A 17,591-nucleotide genomic window follows, 5' to 3' on the forward strand; every position below is an offset into this window, starting at 1 on the left:
GCCCGAGTGCAACATGTACAGTCTCCAAGGCTACGTTTGGCCTCTCTCCCAGGAATTATAATTAGTACCAATTATGATGGTATTCCTCATGATGGGAATACCCGTCTATGGGAACGAGGTGTAGAAAATCAAATTCTTCTAGGCAGACCAAGTCGAGATTTCAGATACTGTTCAGCCTCCGTTCAGCTGGGCTGCACTACCACTCGTAGCTTCTGCTTAACTCAAACAGAAAAGCAATGGGAACTCCATTAGAGTACACAGCAATTTACAGTGGAAATTCAGCTTATATAGGCAGAGTGTGGTTGTCACCACTGAACAAAGTTTATACAACTGCACAAAGTCCTATTATTAAAAAAAACAACAACAACAAAAAACACAACAGAGTTATTTGGAGGAAGGCACTTGCTTCTCTGCACACTGTTGTTAATTCAGAGAATCACAGACTCATTAAGGTTGGAAAAGACCTCTAAAATCACCAAGTCCAACCATCAACCCATCCCCACTAATCACATCCCTCAGTGCCACATCGACATGTTTCTGGAACACCTCCCGGGATGGTGACACCACCACCTCACTGGGCAGTCCATTCCAATGCCTCACCACTCCTTCTGACAAGAAGTTCTTCCTAATATCCAACCTGAACTTCCTCTAGCACAGCTTAAGACCATTACCCCCCATCCTAGCAAATTACAGCCACCTTGCTCACTGGAGCTGTGGCAGGAAAGGTCTGACAACGGGCTGAGTTAAAAAATCTAACTGAGCCAGTTTGGATGGAAAGGGGAATAGGAAAAGAGGGCTCATCTCTCATGGTGGGGGCAAACCTATAGGACAGCACAAACAATTCCATGTAATTTCCCCTCTGAAGTGCAGGGTTACCATCCTGGGAATTTTGTGGTCTTGACTTTCACTGGGGAGCAGTGAGCCTCAGATGTCATGGTATTCTGCCTCCCTTCTTCATCTCATTTCTAACTTAGCTATTACGCATGGCCACAGAATGGCACGCACGGGGAGCCACTATCAGAGCCTTCTGCACTCCCTGCTCAGAATGCCTCAGAAATAGCACTGCATGCTGTGGGAGATGGCAGACCTCTGTTTTAAAAACAGCAGGACTTCCTCCTTACCGAGAGAGATATGTGTCTTGGTCAATCTTGGCATGGCCACTGGGCGCTGAGCAAACCCGCTGCTTTACCTGCATTTGTACAACTGTATATCAACACACTCCCTTTGCAAACGATGCACTTGGATCGCATTTCTGAATCCTTTCACAGTACTGTGTGTGTCGGGAAGCACAAAACAATAAGGAAGGGGAGGTGATGAAAACAGAGAAACAATGCCGGCATGCAGCAGGGCAGGGTGGGTGCGGATCTGGATTAGGAGAGGGGCTAGAGGGGAGTGCAGGTGCCAGAGCAAACAAGATCACGGGATGCCATGGGAAATGCTGAAGAAGTCAAACATAGCCACTGCCAGCAAGCCGCTTTCATAATCCTCAGCAGGGAGACAGCTAATGCTGAGTCACAGGGCATTTTGTCATGCACCTGAGTTACATCCTCCCTGGGAAAAATCAAGTGTAATTACCACTTAAAAGCAGTGACAGACAAAAAGGTAGAGAAGAGCCTGCTCTGGTTTTCCCTCGCATGCACCTTGTCTAGTCACTGCAACCTGCAGGAAGTGATGTCAAATGCGTTTTCCATATCATTTTCTTACAGCCTTACAGAGGCGTAAATAGCCACAAAGCACCAGCCAGGAGCACACAGGGCTTCTGTTGTTCACAGAAAAATTACCACACCTGAAGTAAAAGGAAGAAAGGTCGTAATATTTGCTTTCCCATATAGATTTCTGGACTGATAGGAACTCCTCGGTTTCTGAGTCCACGGCAATAAAAATGGTTTGCAGTTTTACAGCAGCCAGTGGGTATTTCTGGTTTGCATCAGAGATGTGTGATTTTGAAATGACTTTTAATAACAAAAAAATATGTGGAGAAACAAGGTGAGAACGCAGCTCCCTCTGCCCTGGCCTCTGAACATCTTTCTTCCTCTTTGAAATTAAAAGCAATGCCATGGGGGATGCAGAAGGATGTTCTGGCTCATCTGCTCACTGCCATGGTAGCTCAATGCGAGGGCAGGCAGCTGCGCCAACGGTATTATATTAGATTTTAGGATTACTGAATAATAAATTAAAACAAAATGGCAGTGCCACTAGGTTCAAAAGTATTAAGTGTTCCAAGGAAAGATTAAGCACGTGTATCTGTGCTCAGCCCTTTCTCAAAGACAAATTATCTTCTATGTGACTTGCACAGAAAGGAGTCCTGCCTCTGTGATGGTCTATAAATAATTCAGAAGTATATTGCCATCTGCTGGAGAAAGTACATCTTTTATTACATCAACCTATACATGTGGGAAAGTGGGAGAGGTTTGAGACATCAAAAACCCTTTCTTGAAATCTGAAAAGAAACAGAAAACTTCTGGCTAAGGATAAATTGGGAGACAAATGCTCTAAGCTTAATTTAATTATGCCAATCAGTTAGACACCTTAAGTGAAAACACTTAACTGGAAGACGTGAGGTTTAGCATGTTTGTACTCTTTCTTCCTTGTGTTTGTATGCTCATTTTGGCACTTAATGGGTTACACCCATAGAGTTTCCATGTGGGCATTTGGTGTGCTTGCTAAAGGACACCATGCTCTGTGTTGCGTGTGTGACATCAATGTATTCTGATAGTTCACTTGTGGGAAAATTCCTTGAGTTGTTGGAGGAGCTGCAATAAGTTGGTCTGTGTTTGTTCCTCTGGCATAAGACAGTTCCATCCAGCCCTTGCTGGTGCAGAAAGCTGGCTTCTGACAATGGGCTTGGAGAGCATGGGAAGGTGGTTAATAGTAGGTGGCAAGCTCCTTTCAAGCTTTGATCTTTTCCAGTGTAAATTACAATTGTTTTATGGCTTCCCTTATAGGTTCCAGCTCAGATTCTCCTAAGCAAACATGATACCCATGGGAAGACAACAGTGAAACCTTCTTTCTCCTATAGTAATAGAAGGCAAGTGGTCAGAGATGCTGTCTGTGCTACCAGGGAAGTGTCACCATTCAAAGATCTCTTGACTGGGATACATAGGCATCTGCAGCATTTTCCCCAAAGCAGGTACAGGGCTGGCTGAGAGCTTGGCTGTGTATTACATCTTTGTTGGTATTTTATGGAATGTGTTGCTCTGGGAGAAGAATATGTGTTTACCTATGGCTTTTATGAATTGGTCCTGAAAGGCAGATGAAGATGTTAGATGTTATACAGCATCTAAATGTGGACAGCTGCGTCCATAGCTTGGAGAAAATGTTAACCATATAAGCTGAATCTACTGTGAATGTGAGCAAAGCCATAGAAATAAGACCAGGATTTGGTTTTCCAGTTGAAACGCATCATCAGAATTGCTCACTGAAATCTCTCCCACAAGTCCCCCTTATCAAGTTAATACTACTACAACACACAAAACATAATCATTGTGATTCTCCACATATTCTTAGTGAATCAAAGAGCTGATAAGTCCTTTGTCTGCAAGCCTTGTTTCCCTACTCTTTTCAGAATATCAACCCTGTGAATGCAGTCGTAGGATACGGTTACTGCATGTTAGTAAATTCAGTAATTACAAATGATACTGCAGAAGGATGGAGCAGGCTTGTGGGCCTGGGTTAGCCTTGGGCTGAAGATTCATTTCCAAATAAGGTGAGGATCTGACTTCCAATTTAACCACACCAAAAGAGGGCAAAGGTTTCTAGCGAGGAATCAGTCCTAACTGGGGCTGGTATCTGCCAAAATGCGAAAGAAAATCTCTTCTACTTTTGGACTTGATCAAGAAAAAAAAAAAGATTACAAAACTATGTCCTGGCGTACACTCTGAATGGAAATACTCATTGTAGCTGAATGCTGAGAAATTTGTGCACAAATTTCAGTTTAGCCTAATGCCCAGTCACATTTTGAGATGGTTTATTTTCCCCCTACTATAAAAAACTTTCAGTTTCCTACTGCCAGAAGTGACTAAAAAGACAAAAGTATAAGCATCATTAAGGGAAGAGAGAAGACCTCACCTGAAATGAGAGGTCAAAACTATATGCTACAGAAAAGGACGACTTTGTGTGCACCAAGGAACTGGCGGAGAAAGTCAACAAGATGTTGGTCTGGTAAATCTTGGGTTAGGTAAATCAGAATGAAATGAAAGCTCCGATTTGACTTTTGCAATGGAAGTTAATGCCGAATGGGAGGATTATTTACTCTACAGGACAGTGTTTGAGCAAGAACAAATGGATTCAGACATTCAGACTAGCCGTGGCTTACATTAGACTGGGAATCAGAGTTCAAAATCAATCACACAGTCAGTATTTGAGGCAGGTATGGGCTGGAGCAGTTGCAGAAGAATACCCATACTTTCAGACAAAGCTTGATAGGAATAGAGGAACTGCTGTATGACGTGGTATGTGCCAGAGTGGGAGAATGGAGCTGATACTATACTATTTCTCTTCCTAGCTCATTTTCCTAAACCTGCTCCTGCCAGGGAGCACTGCGAATACTACGTGTAATTTAGAGTATTATAGTTTATATATCGTATCTACACATACGTGCTCTCGTTTTATTTAAGATGAAGCCCAAAAGAGTCCTGTAAGAGATTAGTTCTTTGTTGATGCCATTGATGCAAATGCTGCCACCTTAAGCCATGGGGTAAATGCCAACTGCTGGCATAACCAGAACAAAAACTCATCTCTGAAGCGTTATTCAGTAACACAGAATGTGGGCCTCATGTGCTTCACCTGAAAGTTGCGATAAACTCGCAAATCCAGCCCAACACAGGGACAGCCCCACCACACGCTTTGCTGTCACACGGTGTCTGTAGAGCAGCACTTATACACAGCCAGCTGCTGGCTGCAGCCATTACGTGGATTTGCAGCTGAAGTAAAGTGGGTTGGGACGTTCACGTAGTGATTTACGAAGTACGCAGCCTGCAAACAACTCCCAGCCCCAGGCACAAACTTATTAGCCGCAGTAACGAAGCGCCGGCCGCCATCTTGCGGCAGCAACGCCCCGCCCCTCACGGCAGCCACCACCTCGCGCCCCGGGGAGGGCGGAGCCCCCGGTCGCGGAGCAGGCGCAGTGCGGCACCTTGCGGTCACGTGACGCGGGTCAGGTGAGCGTTGGCGGAAGCGGCAGGCGCGGGGTTGGGGTGCCGGCAGCGGTTGGGCGCCATGGCTTCCATTCTGGACGAGTACGAGGACTCCCTGTATCGTTCCGCCTCCGTGCAGCAAAGCCGCGCCAGCGTGGGCATCCCGCACTCCGGTAAGCGCTGGCAGCGCCCCTAGCCTCCTCCCCGGGTGACGGGCAGGCCCCAGCCCCGGCTGAGGAGCGGGGGGCCGGAGGCCTGCTCCCACCCTGTGCTGTGCGGGGTGCTATGGCAGGGAGAGGGGAGGCGAGGTGGCGGGCTGGGGCAGGGAGTAAGGCTCGGCAGGCTGTGGGAGTGCTTTCAGTGAATGTGCTTTCAGATATGTTGCTAACTTTGTGCTGCAGCATTCGCCTGCCCCTTCTGTCACTTGCTGTAGGAAATGTTTCAGCCCAGGGGATGCTGGCTTTCTCACGGAGCTCGAGAGTGATCCGTGTAGTCTCAGCAAAACTTGGGGGCTGCGTGTCTGTGGGAGGGCTTTGTAAGGCTGTACCCACGTGTGCCAGGAAGCAGTGTGTGGTAAAAACACGTGTGTGTGGGGTGCCATGCCTTTGTAGTCGTGAATCATAACCACTCCTCAGCACTGCTCGGTTCAAGGCTGTGGTAGCTGTCAGAGATCGTTCTGCTTTCATTTTGGTCCTCATCGAGGAACCTTGCTGTTACAGCCCCGGTATTCTGGTTGGGCGCTCTTTGAGAGGGTGTACACCCAATGTAAAGATGTGATGACCAGTGGGTTATTTCTTCCATATGCAAAAAGGCATGCAAATGGCAAGTATTTTTCTTGATAGAGTTGAGGTGAGCTCATTAGGTTCAATAACAGTTCTCCATCAGATGCCACCACACAATGTCACACTGAGTACTGAGTGAGAAATGTTGGTTGTGGGAGGATTCTGTTCTACCTGGTATTGTCACTGTGGTACCAGCTGCTGTGCAGCACTGGCATATGAGAGGTATATGTTTACAAACACAACGGCACATTCTTTCCAGCCTTTTCCTCATACAGTGTAGCCCACTGTTAGCTTTTGGGGAAACTGAGTCATAAGGTTTGTATATGTGTTGAGAATTGATAAATTGCCATGCCCTTTATACCATAGAGAGTAAATGCACAGATAGAATTACTCTGAGGTTACGCGCTTAAGTAGGTATGTTCCTCCTGTTTATTTTAACATGCATTAAATTACTTTGCTCTGTGATATTACATGAAGAATGAGTGTCCTCAAAAGGTGTTAAGCAAAACAGTGCTGGGATGAGCAACATTTCCAAGGATTCAGCTTTTCTTCTTGACTGCTGCAACACTCTCTTCAGTCATGGCTGTCTCACAGTTGAGAAATCTGCCTGCTTGTTGACAAATGATTTTGGCAAAGGAAGTTTTGGAAACTGCTAAATTGCAAAAGTGCAGTCCAATAAGGATTTTAGTCATTCTTAAATCAGACTACTGTGCTGATTCGGAACAAAATGTGGACTGGTAGAAGCTGTGGGCAAGCTGAAGTTTATGTTAAATGACTTTGGAAGAAGTGTACGTAAATAGTTAACTTCTCAAAGCAGTCCTTCAGATTAGGTTAGAAATCTTGGAAGAACTTAAAATTGATTCCCTTGTTTCAGTTAGTTGTTCCCAGTGCTTGGGAACAGGTACTGTTTCTCAAAGTTGTACATTTGGTTGCAGACCTCAAGTACAGCTGCGGTGTAAACTTCAGGTATTCCAGTTTCAGCGTGGAAAGAGCTACTTTGATCTGATAGACATGACTGATGTTGGTGAACTTAAATCTTTGAATAGATTCAAAGTTCTTAGGAAAAATGCAAGTCAGGATGGGAAATACAGCAGTAGGATTTCACCTGAACACAAAAGGGATGCTGGGGTCAGGACGGAGGAAGGGGACCTTCTGAATGGAATGTATGTTACACAACAGATATTTCCTCCATATAGAGAACTGTAAGCTGGAGAAGTGCATCTTTGTCCTGTTTTGGACACTAGTTAAAATTATTACATTGGTGATGATGATGCTGTGGTTGTTATCCCTGTAATGGATATAGCCTTAAAAACAGTGCATTCATAATGACAAGTTTAAGCCACGACATTGCAGCTCCTTAATCTGAATTGAAAAACGTATGTTTTACTTTTATTTGGCTGAAAATAGAGGAATGCACATTTGTGTAATTGGGTGATGATGAAGCAAGGATCAGTGTGTAGGAAAATCTGTGCTGAGCAAAAGGCTGCTTACTTGAATTGTGGTTGCTTTGTTCCTGCATATGTATCTTGCATTTAAAACAAGAAGCCCTTAAAGATCCCACAGCTGGCCTGGTATCGAGGCAGAGGTGAGGAGAAGCCATTGGCAGAATAGGCAGTGAAAGGAATCATGATGTTAGCAGGTGGCTTTCCACTACTATGCTGACCTTTTCAGTAGCAACAAGGCTGAAATTAAAGGCTTTCAGGGTAATTTGGGTGAGTCTACGAGTATTGAATATGCTTTAGAGAAGTGCTCTTTGTCCTAGTCTAGAGTTTATTGGGCACGTTCTCTTCGGAATGAAAGAAGTCCGTTTCCCCTGGGAGTTCTCAAACTCTACTTGAATTCCTCAAACTCAGGTTTATTTTCTCTGCTTGCATCTTGCTGGGTAGCTAATTTGGCCATGAATGGCTTTAACTTGGCATAGCTCTTTTTTACTTCCCCTTTTCTTCTAATCTTCCTGTTCAAACTAACTGCTGTGTGGATCTGCTTGCTTTAGAAATCCTTCGCTTGCTCACAGAGCAAAGCAGATGAGTTAACCTCAATATATCAAGTCTGTCTGACTTTCTAGCTTGAGGTAGTGTGGTCAGACAGATCCTGTGCTGTTTTCTTTGTCGGAGGGTTATGTAAGGCTTTGTGCGTATGGGAAACGCAGTCGGTGGGAAAACTTGTCTCAAGGGACAGATGGATGCAACTTTGTGATAAGATCTGTTTGTGAATGTACAGGTGTTCCAGGATTCTGCGATGATTATCATCACTTGGCTTATGTTTTGTATGAACGCCTTCATATTTTACAGTTCACTGCCATATCTGAGATCCTTTTTAGTGTTTCACTTCATGGTAGGAGGCTCATAAAGAGCATTTGCACAGGCCATGTCATTCTATTTCTGAAGAAGGACAAGTCCCATATTTTTGGGTTCGGAGGTCTATTAGTCTTCAATGAAGATTAAATCTGTTGTACGACTTCTCTGTACCCCCTTGTTACAGTACACCTGTCTTCAAACATTGTGTTTGTTACCTGCTATTCCTATGGCTAAGCCTTTGCCTTTGTTGTAGTCAAAGGAGCCGTTCTTGCCCATCTGCACTGAAGACCATAAGAGTTTTTTTTTAAACAGTAGGTTTCTGAGTTGTTTATTTAATAATTTATCTTTAACATATTTCTCCACAAGTACGTCAGTTTTCTCTGGTCAGACCTTTTCCAATCTCTGCCTTTTCCATCCAGATCTCACCCGTAAGTAATTCCTCAACATGCCTCACTCTGGACATCATGTTTCCAAAGCTGGCTGGGACTCAGCTGACTAGCTGAATTCTTAATCAGTTGCACAGGTTAACTTGTGCTGGTTGTATTCCTAATTTCAGTTCATTGATTTGGAAGTTTTGCTTCATTAGGCTGAAAATGCAATGTGTATCCTGCAACATGGCCATGTCTGAGCAAACTTCAACCCTCAACTCTAACCTTAACTTCATCAAGCACTTCTTAGAATTTGGATATGGTCCTCAGATCCTTTGGAAAACCAGGTTAACCTGGCTGTATTGTAGGATTTGGTTTGAAAAAGTAAACAGTCTGAATATGTTTTGACTCATCAAGCAGTTTATGTCTGGGCTGGAATTCTCTGTGATGAGCTTGCAGTTCTGTGACAAGACAGTGGAGCGTATTACTACTTTCTAGTTACATATCTGTGTGAGAGCTGCTCTCAGTGTTGATGTTCTATGGAGCAAACTCCCTTTACAGTAAAACCCAGAGCAGGCAATGGTCACGCTGTTTTTCTAGGCTAGAGTCTGATGTGAGCTGTCATGGGGTTTTTTTTGGTTTTGTTTTTTTGGTCTTAAGTACTCATATGTTTGTTTTTTTTTTTTCTCCAGGATATGTGAATGCACGACTGGAGAAGGAAACACCAATATTTAACAAGCAAAGGATTGATTTTACTCCTCCAGAGAAAATTAACAGCTTGGTGGTCTCCTCTAACCAGCTCTGTATGAGCCTTGGCAAAGACACCCTTCTCAGGTAATGCTGTTGGTGACCTGAAATTATTGCTTGTTTTCATCTTCTTTTTTTTTTTTAAGTTGCTAGAGAACTGTTAATTAGAAAAATGGTAAGCCGTGAACCTGCATATATTGAGAACAACAAGAAATTAAGCTCATGTGAACTTTGATTGGCAGCATGCATTTATGTTTTGTCTTTGCAGGATTGATCTTGGGAAGCCAGATGAACCTAATCAAGTAGAATTGGGACGCAAAGATGAAGCCAAAGTCTACAAGATGTTTTTGGACCACACAGGTGAGGTAATGGGCTGTGTATATTTACAGGTGATGGCTGGCAGCAGAGGCAATTGAACGTGCATACCAAGTATGGTTTCTGTGATTACGGCAGACAGGTGGTTCTCATGGAATTCCTTGTGGTTGCTTTGTGCTGTGTGTGTACACATAGGAATTTTTTTAAATGAACTGTAAAACGTCTGCAGCTCATCGTAGCCTTGGCTGATTGAAAAAACTAACAAAGCACAAGCTTGAAAAGTGATTTTCGTAAGTATCACAAGCTGCCAGGGATAGGAGAGAACTCTGGGAAACGTTTGTCCTTAGAACAGTTACTAAACTGGAAGAATACCTTTCCACTGAAATTTTAGTTCACAGCGTATGGACTGCTGTTCTGATCCATTATGGAAATACCCCACATTTTCATGAATGGGGGGAAAATTCCTGGATTAAGTATGTTGATACTAGTGCTTATCTAATGGAAGGCTGAGAAGTCTCAGGAATTTGGCTTGCTTAGGCACAATGTAAATCTGTTCTCTCCTTGTGCCCCTCTCCTTTTGTAGGCTCTCATCTCCTGATCGCTCTGAACACCAGTGAATGCCTTTACCTGAATAGAAGTGTTCAGAAAGTACGAGCGCTCTCCCGCTGGAAAGGCCACTTGATTGAAAGTGTGGGCTGGAACAAATTTCTTGGTACAGAGACCAACACTGGGCCTATCCTGGTGGGAACAGCCCAGGGGCAAATCTACGAAGCTGAAATATCTGTCAGCGAGGGAAGCCTCTTCAGCACTAATCCTGACCAGTACTTCCGACTGGTCTACACTCTGGAGGAGGAATCGGGATCTGCCCCTGTCTGCTGCTTGGAGATTGAACGAGGGATAGAAGGGAAATTTTTTATTATAGCAACCACTCGAAAGAGACTTTTCCAGTTTGTCGGCAAAGTGCCTGAAGGTACAGAGCAGCAAGGCTTCGGCTCCATATTTGCTATGCACGCTGACCACTTGCCCAGCTTCAGGGAGTTTCCAGCCAGCTTTGGATTCAGTGAGATAGCCTTTTATACTCCAAAACTGCGCTCCAACCCACGCTCCTTTGCCTGGATGATGGGAAATGGTGTCTTATATGGGACACTGGATTATAGCCGTCCTGACTCAATTTTGAGTGATGAACGGGTCTGGGTTTATCCTTCTGATATTGACGTAACTGTGAACAAGCCAATATCCATTGTGCTCACCCAGTTCCACTTTCTGTTGCTGCTGCCTGATCGGGTGATGGCTGTGTGCACGCTGAATGAGCAGGTTGTTTTTCAAGATCTGTTCTTGGAGAAATTTGGCACATTGACGCGCATGATCAAGGATCCTATGGTCCAGCAGATCTGGATCCACACTGAGAAAGTCGTGTTCCGCTATCACGTCCAGCGGGAATCTAGAGATGTGTGGAAGATGTATATGAATATGAACAAATTTGATTTAGCCAAAGAATATTGTAAAGACCGTCCAGAGTGCCTAGATATTGTGCTGGCAAAAGAGGCAGAACACTGCTTCCAAAACAAGAGGTATCTAGACAGTGCCAAGTGTTATGCGCTGACCCAGAATTATTTTGAGGAAATTGCCCTTAAGTTCATTGAAGCCAAGCAAGAAGAGGCCCTGATGGAGTTTCTAATTAAGAAGTTAAATAACCTAAAGCATTCTGAGAAGACACAGACCACTCTGCTGACCACGTGGCTAACAGAGCTGTACCTGAACTGGCTAGGTATACTGGAAGGAGATCCCTCGCAGCGAAATCTCTATTTGGATACCCGGGAGAAGTTTCGCACCTTCCTGAGCAGCCCTAAGAACAAAGACTGTCTGTTTAATAACCGGGCATCTATTTATGAGCTCTTGGCGAGCCATGGGGACACAGAACACATGGTCTATTTTGCAGTCATCATGCAGGACTATGAGCGAGTAGTAGCTCATCATTGCCAGCATGATGAGTACGATGAAGCTCTAAACGTGCTGTCCAGGCACAGAGATGAGAAACTGTTCTACAAGTTCTCTCCAGTCCTCATCCAGCATATTCCCAAGAAAGTAGTTGATGCTTGGATTTCTATGGGCTCCAGACTGGATGCCAGGAACCTTATTCCAGCCCTTGTTAACTATAGCCAGAGTGCCAGCACTCAGCAGATCAATGAAGCCATTAGATACATGGAGTTCTGTGTGTATCAGTTGGAGGAAACCCAGCAAGCTATTCATAACTACCTGCTATCTCTCTATGCTTTGTGTCGGCCAGATTCATTGCTATCATACCTGGAACAAGCAGGAACCAACCCAAACAGGATCCACTATGACCTGAAGTATGCACTGCGCCTATGTGCAGAGCATGGGCACCATCATGCGTGTGTCCATATTTACAAAGTGATGGAATTATATGAGGAAGCTGTGGATCTTGCACTACAGGTACGTGTGTCTGTGCATGCATGCTGTGAGATATGGGAACGTAGCTACTTCAAATTATCTTGAATAATCAAACATTGAGAAGAAGTGAACGCTCATCAGTATTGGAGCTGTGCAGATAAGTATAGGAGGAAAGACTTTTAACTTACTTCTGAGCTTTTACAATTGTTTTAAGTAGACATCTTTAACAACTTGCAATTGAGAGTAGGGACATGAGAGATACAAACAAGGGTTAAGACAGGTCATATTCTAGTCTCTAACAGAAAATAAAGTCTCTGCTTTATATATAAGGGCATGCAAAGCTACTCTTCAGGATTCTATTAACTTCCTATTCCTAGCTGTAGTAATGATCAGAGGAATGCCTTTGTTAGCTTAGTCTGACCTTCAGGGGGGTGTTTGAGTTCACTCCGGAGATGTTGCTATATCTTCATTGAAACGTGTGGCCAGCAAAGACAGTGTAACATAGATCTACCCTTATTGTAGTTCTGGGCTTTTTTCTCTGCTGGGTAGCAAGCAAATCTTCCAGCTGGAGGAATACTGGTTGAGTGGAGAGAAGATGTGTGACATGTAAATAAGCAGCAGGCCAGTAGTGCAGCCGTAGGCAATGAAATAGCAATAGGTTTTTTTTGTAAATACCTCCTATAATGGAGACGTTGAATGGTAGATAAACAGAGAAGAAAGCTTAGCTCAATTTCCTTGTCTGTTCACCTTCTAGGTGGATGTTGATCTTGCCAAGTCCTGTGCAGATCTCCCTGAAGATGATGAGGAACTCCGGAAGAAGCTCTGGTTGAAGATTGCTCGCCATGTTGTTCAGGAAGAGAAGGATGTCAAGAAGGCAATGGCCTGCCTCTCCAGCTGTGCCCTGCTGAAGATTGAAGATGTCCTGCCATTCTTTCCAGACTTTGTCACTATTGACCATTTCAAGGAGGCTATCTGTAATTCCCTGGAGGACTACAACAAGCACATTGAGGAGCTGAAAAGGGAGATGGAGGAAGCCACGCAGAGTGCCAAGAGAATCCGAGAGGACATCCAGGAAATGAGAAATAAATACGGCTCTGTTGAACCTCAGGAAAAATGTGCTGCTTGTGACTTTCCTCTTCTAAACCGCCCATTTTACCTTTTCCTTTGTGGTCACATGTTTCATTATGACTGTCTTCTCCAAGCAGTTTTTCCAAACCTTCCTGCCTATAAGCAGGCAAAGCTAGAAGATCTTCAGAAGAAGTTGGCAGCTACCAGTCAGCCTTCCAAGGGCCACCATCGTCCCAAGGATGCAGATACTGCTAGTCTGGGGAAGGGGCAGCAGAGCCGGGAACAGATCAAAGCTGACATTGATGATATTGTGGCAGCTGAATGCGTGTACTGTGGTGAGCTGATGATCCGGTCCATTGACAAACCTTTTATTGATCCTCAGAAGTACGAAGAGGAGATGCAGAGCTGGCTGTAGTTCTCCAAATCTGCAACTGTCATTATACCAGAGAGGTTTTGCTCACAACTTGTAAAGCTTCTGTGGTGGAAGTAAAATCTCCGAAAATGGGAACAGAGTGGCTTCTGTGGAACTCTTATGGAAAGAGTAATGGAATCTTGTCATCAGGATTATAGTGAACTAATCTTCAAAAAAGTGCAGATATAGCTATTGCTGTCTAAGAACTCAAAAACTAATTAGAGCTAATCTACTGGATTTTTGTTTTAGCAGATGTTTGCTGTTTGCAGTTTTGAGGTTCTCAGTGTGAAACTAATGGAGTGCCTTGTTGCCCAGAAGGAATTGGGGACAGCCTTTGTTTTCTCTTCCCTGTTGTGTGGTATCTGTTTTTTGGTGAAGATGCACTTAAATTGAAGGCAGTGAGGAACACTTAACAGTGTAGTCTTCATTCATCACTTCCAATGCTAGAATTGCCTTTGGTTTCCTTTTTTTGCTGAGTCTATAGCCACATATGCTGAGAGAACATGAAAGGAGAAGTGCTCTTGCGTATGTATTTTGTAAACATTGTGCTACACAAATACATGTTTCTGCACAACGTAGTATAAGAGTGTGTATAATTTTAAAGCAGATGTCTCAGCGTACAGTTAAGTCATTTGACTGCATTTCTCTTTCTCACAAGCTCTGTGGTCAAGTCCATGCATTTTAATTTTCTCTGGGGGCTTTACACTTTTTCTGATAGTGCTTCTTAGTCTGTTTACACCTTCATCCCACTTCCACTTTGACTTCCTTTGTATAGGGGGTCTTGTTTTCATCTCCACCCCAAACCAGTGTTCCAGACAAGTAGGAGCACTGCCCAGTTGTATTGCTGTGCTCTGGTCCTCTTCAGGCTGCCCTTGAGCACTGGAATAGAGATGCAGTCATAGATTTCCTCAAGGACAGACTACAGAAAACTCTTAGCTGGTGAAAAATTTGCTTTCCTTTTTAAAGCCAGTGCTGGGTAACCAGCAGTCTTCTGCCCTCTTGGCAGTATTTGATGCTTTCTGGGAATGGCTGCAAGTCAGTGTTTCTGTCTGTTGCTCTAATTTGGAAAATTCTTCCCAGAATTGTGGGCAAGGGAACAAAAAAAAATCTCCAGCACTTAGCCTGGGTTCCTTGTTTTCCTACTGAAGAAACTAAAGTTTTAATGAAGTTCTGCTGGTTGTGGCTGAATTGCAAAATTAGCAGAATTGATCCAAGTTAAAAGTGATGACTCTTGTAAGTCAAGCAATAATATTGTCCTCTGAAAAGCTCTTCTGTTCTTTCACAAGCCTGTGCTTGTCTTGAGCACTTGCCTCAATCTGCAGGTACCTTATGCTGTTCATAGGATTGTAGAATTAGGTCTCGTGCTTCATTACAAGGGAATATAGATTGGTTTTCTCAAGGAGCTGACTTAAGAATTTTGATAACCATTCATAGCTTCAGAAGACCATTGGTACATTTGCTGCTGGGAGCTTCAGCCTGTAATGAGTGAATTTTGTCTGTGCAGAGTAAGTAATAAAAAGCAGAGCTGAGGTGGGAAGACCTGAGATGGCTATTTTTCTGCCTTCTCATAGAAACATCAGTAGTAGCTTATTCTGGTGGAGAGAGTAATTTAAAGTTACTCATTTTCTTTGGGACATTCTTAATATTTGTTCTGTCTCTTTACTTTTTGGTGTTACAGCATGCTTTCCTGGTATATTAAAAGTATTAGCCTTACATTCCTTCCCTATTAGTGCAGCAGATTTGTTACAGTGTTAGGTAAATGTTTGTTTTTGTCTGACGAGGAATAATATTTTTTTGCTCACAGACCAGGGGGATCTGGTCTGTGGAATTAAAACTCACAAGTCTCTGCCTGAGGTGGGTTAGTAGGGGAAAGTACCTCAAAAACCCAATGATGTCGGTCTTAGATATTCATACACGTCAGTTAACAATACTAAAACTACATTATTTTTAATGGCCAGTATGCTGTGTTCTGTGAGGGCTCTAGGCTTGTGCAGTAGATAAGTATACCACAAATGTAATTCTTCCTCACCGCTGTTTACTGAAAATCTTCTAAGTTATTTGCTGTTGAGGCTGTGGAAATTGTTATACCACCTGAAGAGACTCCAGCAGTGGTTAAATGACCAGTGTCAGTAGTGTAAGAAGCTATATAAAGATACCTTCTGAGCTTTCCTTACATTGTCACATACTTCAAGAGTTTTGGTAAATTCTCACCTGTGCTTTGTGGCAACTTTGCAATACCACTCCCTGAAAATGAGGTGTTTTTTTGGGAAGGGCAGATGGAAGCAAACTGTTTACTGTACTCCAATAAATCCAGTCTGCAAGATCTCTTCCTCTGTGCTTTCAGAACGGTGTTTTTATCTTCTCTTTGTAATTTCAGCACAGTTACGGTTTTTGAAGTCCTTTGTATTTATTTATTTTTGTTCAACTGTGAATGAACTGTATACTGGCTGTTACAAATGACGTGTTTTTGAGCCTTATCCTTGTCTGTGTAAGCAATCTCTGCCATTTCATTTAATGCAGGTAGAGGAGAGCATAACTAAAAGGGTGGATGGGATCCCAAGCCCTGTTTAACGTGAATAAACATCTGTAGATAGATTTATGATGAAGAAATTTAGGCCTTATCTGCACAGCTATAGCAAACGTGCCTGTTATCTCACCTCAGCAGCAAGCAAGTGACTGGGGAAATGCTGCAAGTCATAGGAGACAGCAGTGAATGTGTATTATGGGAGAACTTGTGGAGAATTTCAGATGCACTTGCTGTTGGCCTATCACATCAGAAGCACATCAATAAAATTCTGGGAGCTGTGTGGGCTGTCTCATTACTAAAAATAAGTGACTGGGCTGGAAATATAGTAAGGCAGGTTCTCAGGGAGCCACTAGATGTCATTGCTGTCCATTTAAGTGCTTAGGCTTGCTGCAGACAAGCTAGAGCTTGAAAAGTATATTACACAACAGTGAGGAAATCTTTCAGATTCTTAGTCTTAGCTTTTTTACTCAGTTAAATGATGTTTTTAATACTCTTGTTTAATTGCATTCCAGTGTAAGTTCCTCCAGAGGCTATCTCACTTTGTCTCTTGAAGTGGCACCTGGTGGCCTTGGATCTGGCCATTACCTCTGCTACTTGTCCTAGCGGCAGAGATGGTAGCAGTAAATGTGAGGCAGCTCCTTCATTGCTAGAGTTTACATATGGTATCTGTTAAAAGCACCAGTAGAGCTGGGTGTGTTACAGTGTGAGTGAGACACTGAGCAGTGTGACCAGAGATGTTCGTGTTTGTTTCTGTCTCTGAATTACGGGGTCATCATCTCAATGGAGGAGCAGGAACATCCTGTATGCCATCAGAATTAGATGTCAAGTTATTCAGAAATCATCTGTTAACATTCAGTTCTTTGAAAGGCAAGTTCAAATTAAGTATAATGCCCTGCCACTGTCAGTGTATAGACTGTTTATGAATGCAAATACTTATTTCTAGTGGGAGTTAATGGGAAACCTTTCCGTTAGGTCCTTGTATCACTTAATTCAACAATCCTGTACTAATCTGTAGGAAGACAGGCTGCAAATGGGCTTCTTCCTTTCTGAAATTTGAGGTTTGAAATATGCAGGGCTTATGGATTTAGGGCTTTTGTTCTAATGGCTTTTTTTTTTCAGTTGGACTCAATCTTTTTCTTCAGAATAGATGGAGAACCATGCAATTCACTGCGGTAAGTCTGGTGCTTGTGACAGACCCTTACAGCATCCTCAAAGCAGGGAGACGCTGGCTAGAATCTTCTGGTCCACCTCTTGTACACCAAGGTGGGAAGAATGTCCTGGAAATTGGAGGGAATAGAGATACGGTTTGGTTAAGCTTTGTACATTTGTCTGACGTCAGAGAAATCTTCTGATTGGAACTGTGGGAATTACTGGATCTGTAATTTTCATTCTGAGGTCCTGAAGAGAAGGCTTGTTTTCTTTTGAATAGGAGCATCAACATTTTAGTAAATTTGTAGAGCTTGGGACTTTAAAAGAAAATATTACAGGAATACTTTTTATTTGCACTGAGTTTAGGTCTCTGATTGTG

At 43.3% G+C, this 17,591-nt stretch overlaps 1 protein-coding gene across 1 annotated transcript; it reads left to right on the forward strand.

The window, feature by feature from the left end:
* Positions 1–5,150: 5,150 nt before the first annotated feature.
* VPS18 (VPS18 core subunit of CORVET and HOPS complexes) lies at positions 5,151–16,343 on the forward strand. Its single transcript, NM_001199655.2, has 5 exons — positions 5,151–5,308; positions 9,275–9,416; positions 9,598–9,689; positions 10,228–12,098; positions 12,811–16,343. Exons 1-5 carry the CDS (start codon positions 5,218–5,220, stop codon positions 13,537–13,539), a joined length of 2,925 nt encoding a protein of 974 aa, NP_001186584.2. The 5' UTR covers positions 5,151–5,217; the 3' UTR covers positions 13,540–16,343.
* The last annotated feature ends 1,248 nt before the right edge of the window (positions 16,344–17,591 follow it).

The sequence above is a fragment of the Gallus gallus genome, chromosome 5 (assembly GCF_016699485.2).
Source record: "Gallus gallus isolate bGalGal1 chromosome 5, bGalGal1.mat.broiler.GRCg7b, whole genome shotgun sequence".
Classification (NCBI taxonomy): domain Eukaryota; kingdom Metazoa; phylum Chordata; class Aves; order Galliformes; family Phasianidae; genus Gallus; species Gallus gallus.

What these genes read in the sequence shown, in the direction of transcription:
- VPS18 (NM_001199655.2), top strand. Translation starts at nt 5,218, where the DNA reads ATGGCTTCCATTCTGGACGAGTACGAGGACTCCCTGTATCGTTCCGCC. An exon ending in CGTGGGCATCCCGCACTCCG is followed by an intron (nt 5,309 to 9,274) that starts GTAAGCGCTGGC and finishes TTTTTTCTCCAG; the next exon opens with GATATGTGAATGCACGACTG. An exon ending in CTGTGGATCTTGCACTACAG is followed by an intron (nt 12,099 to 12,810) that starts GTACGTGTGTCT and finishes TTCACCTTCTAG; the next exon opens with GTGGATGTTGATCTTGCCAA.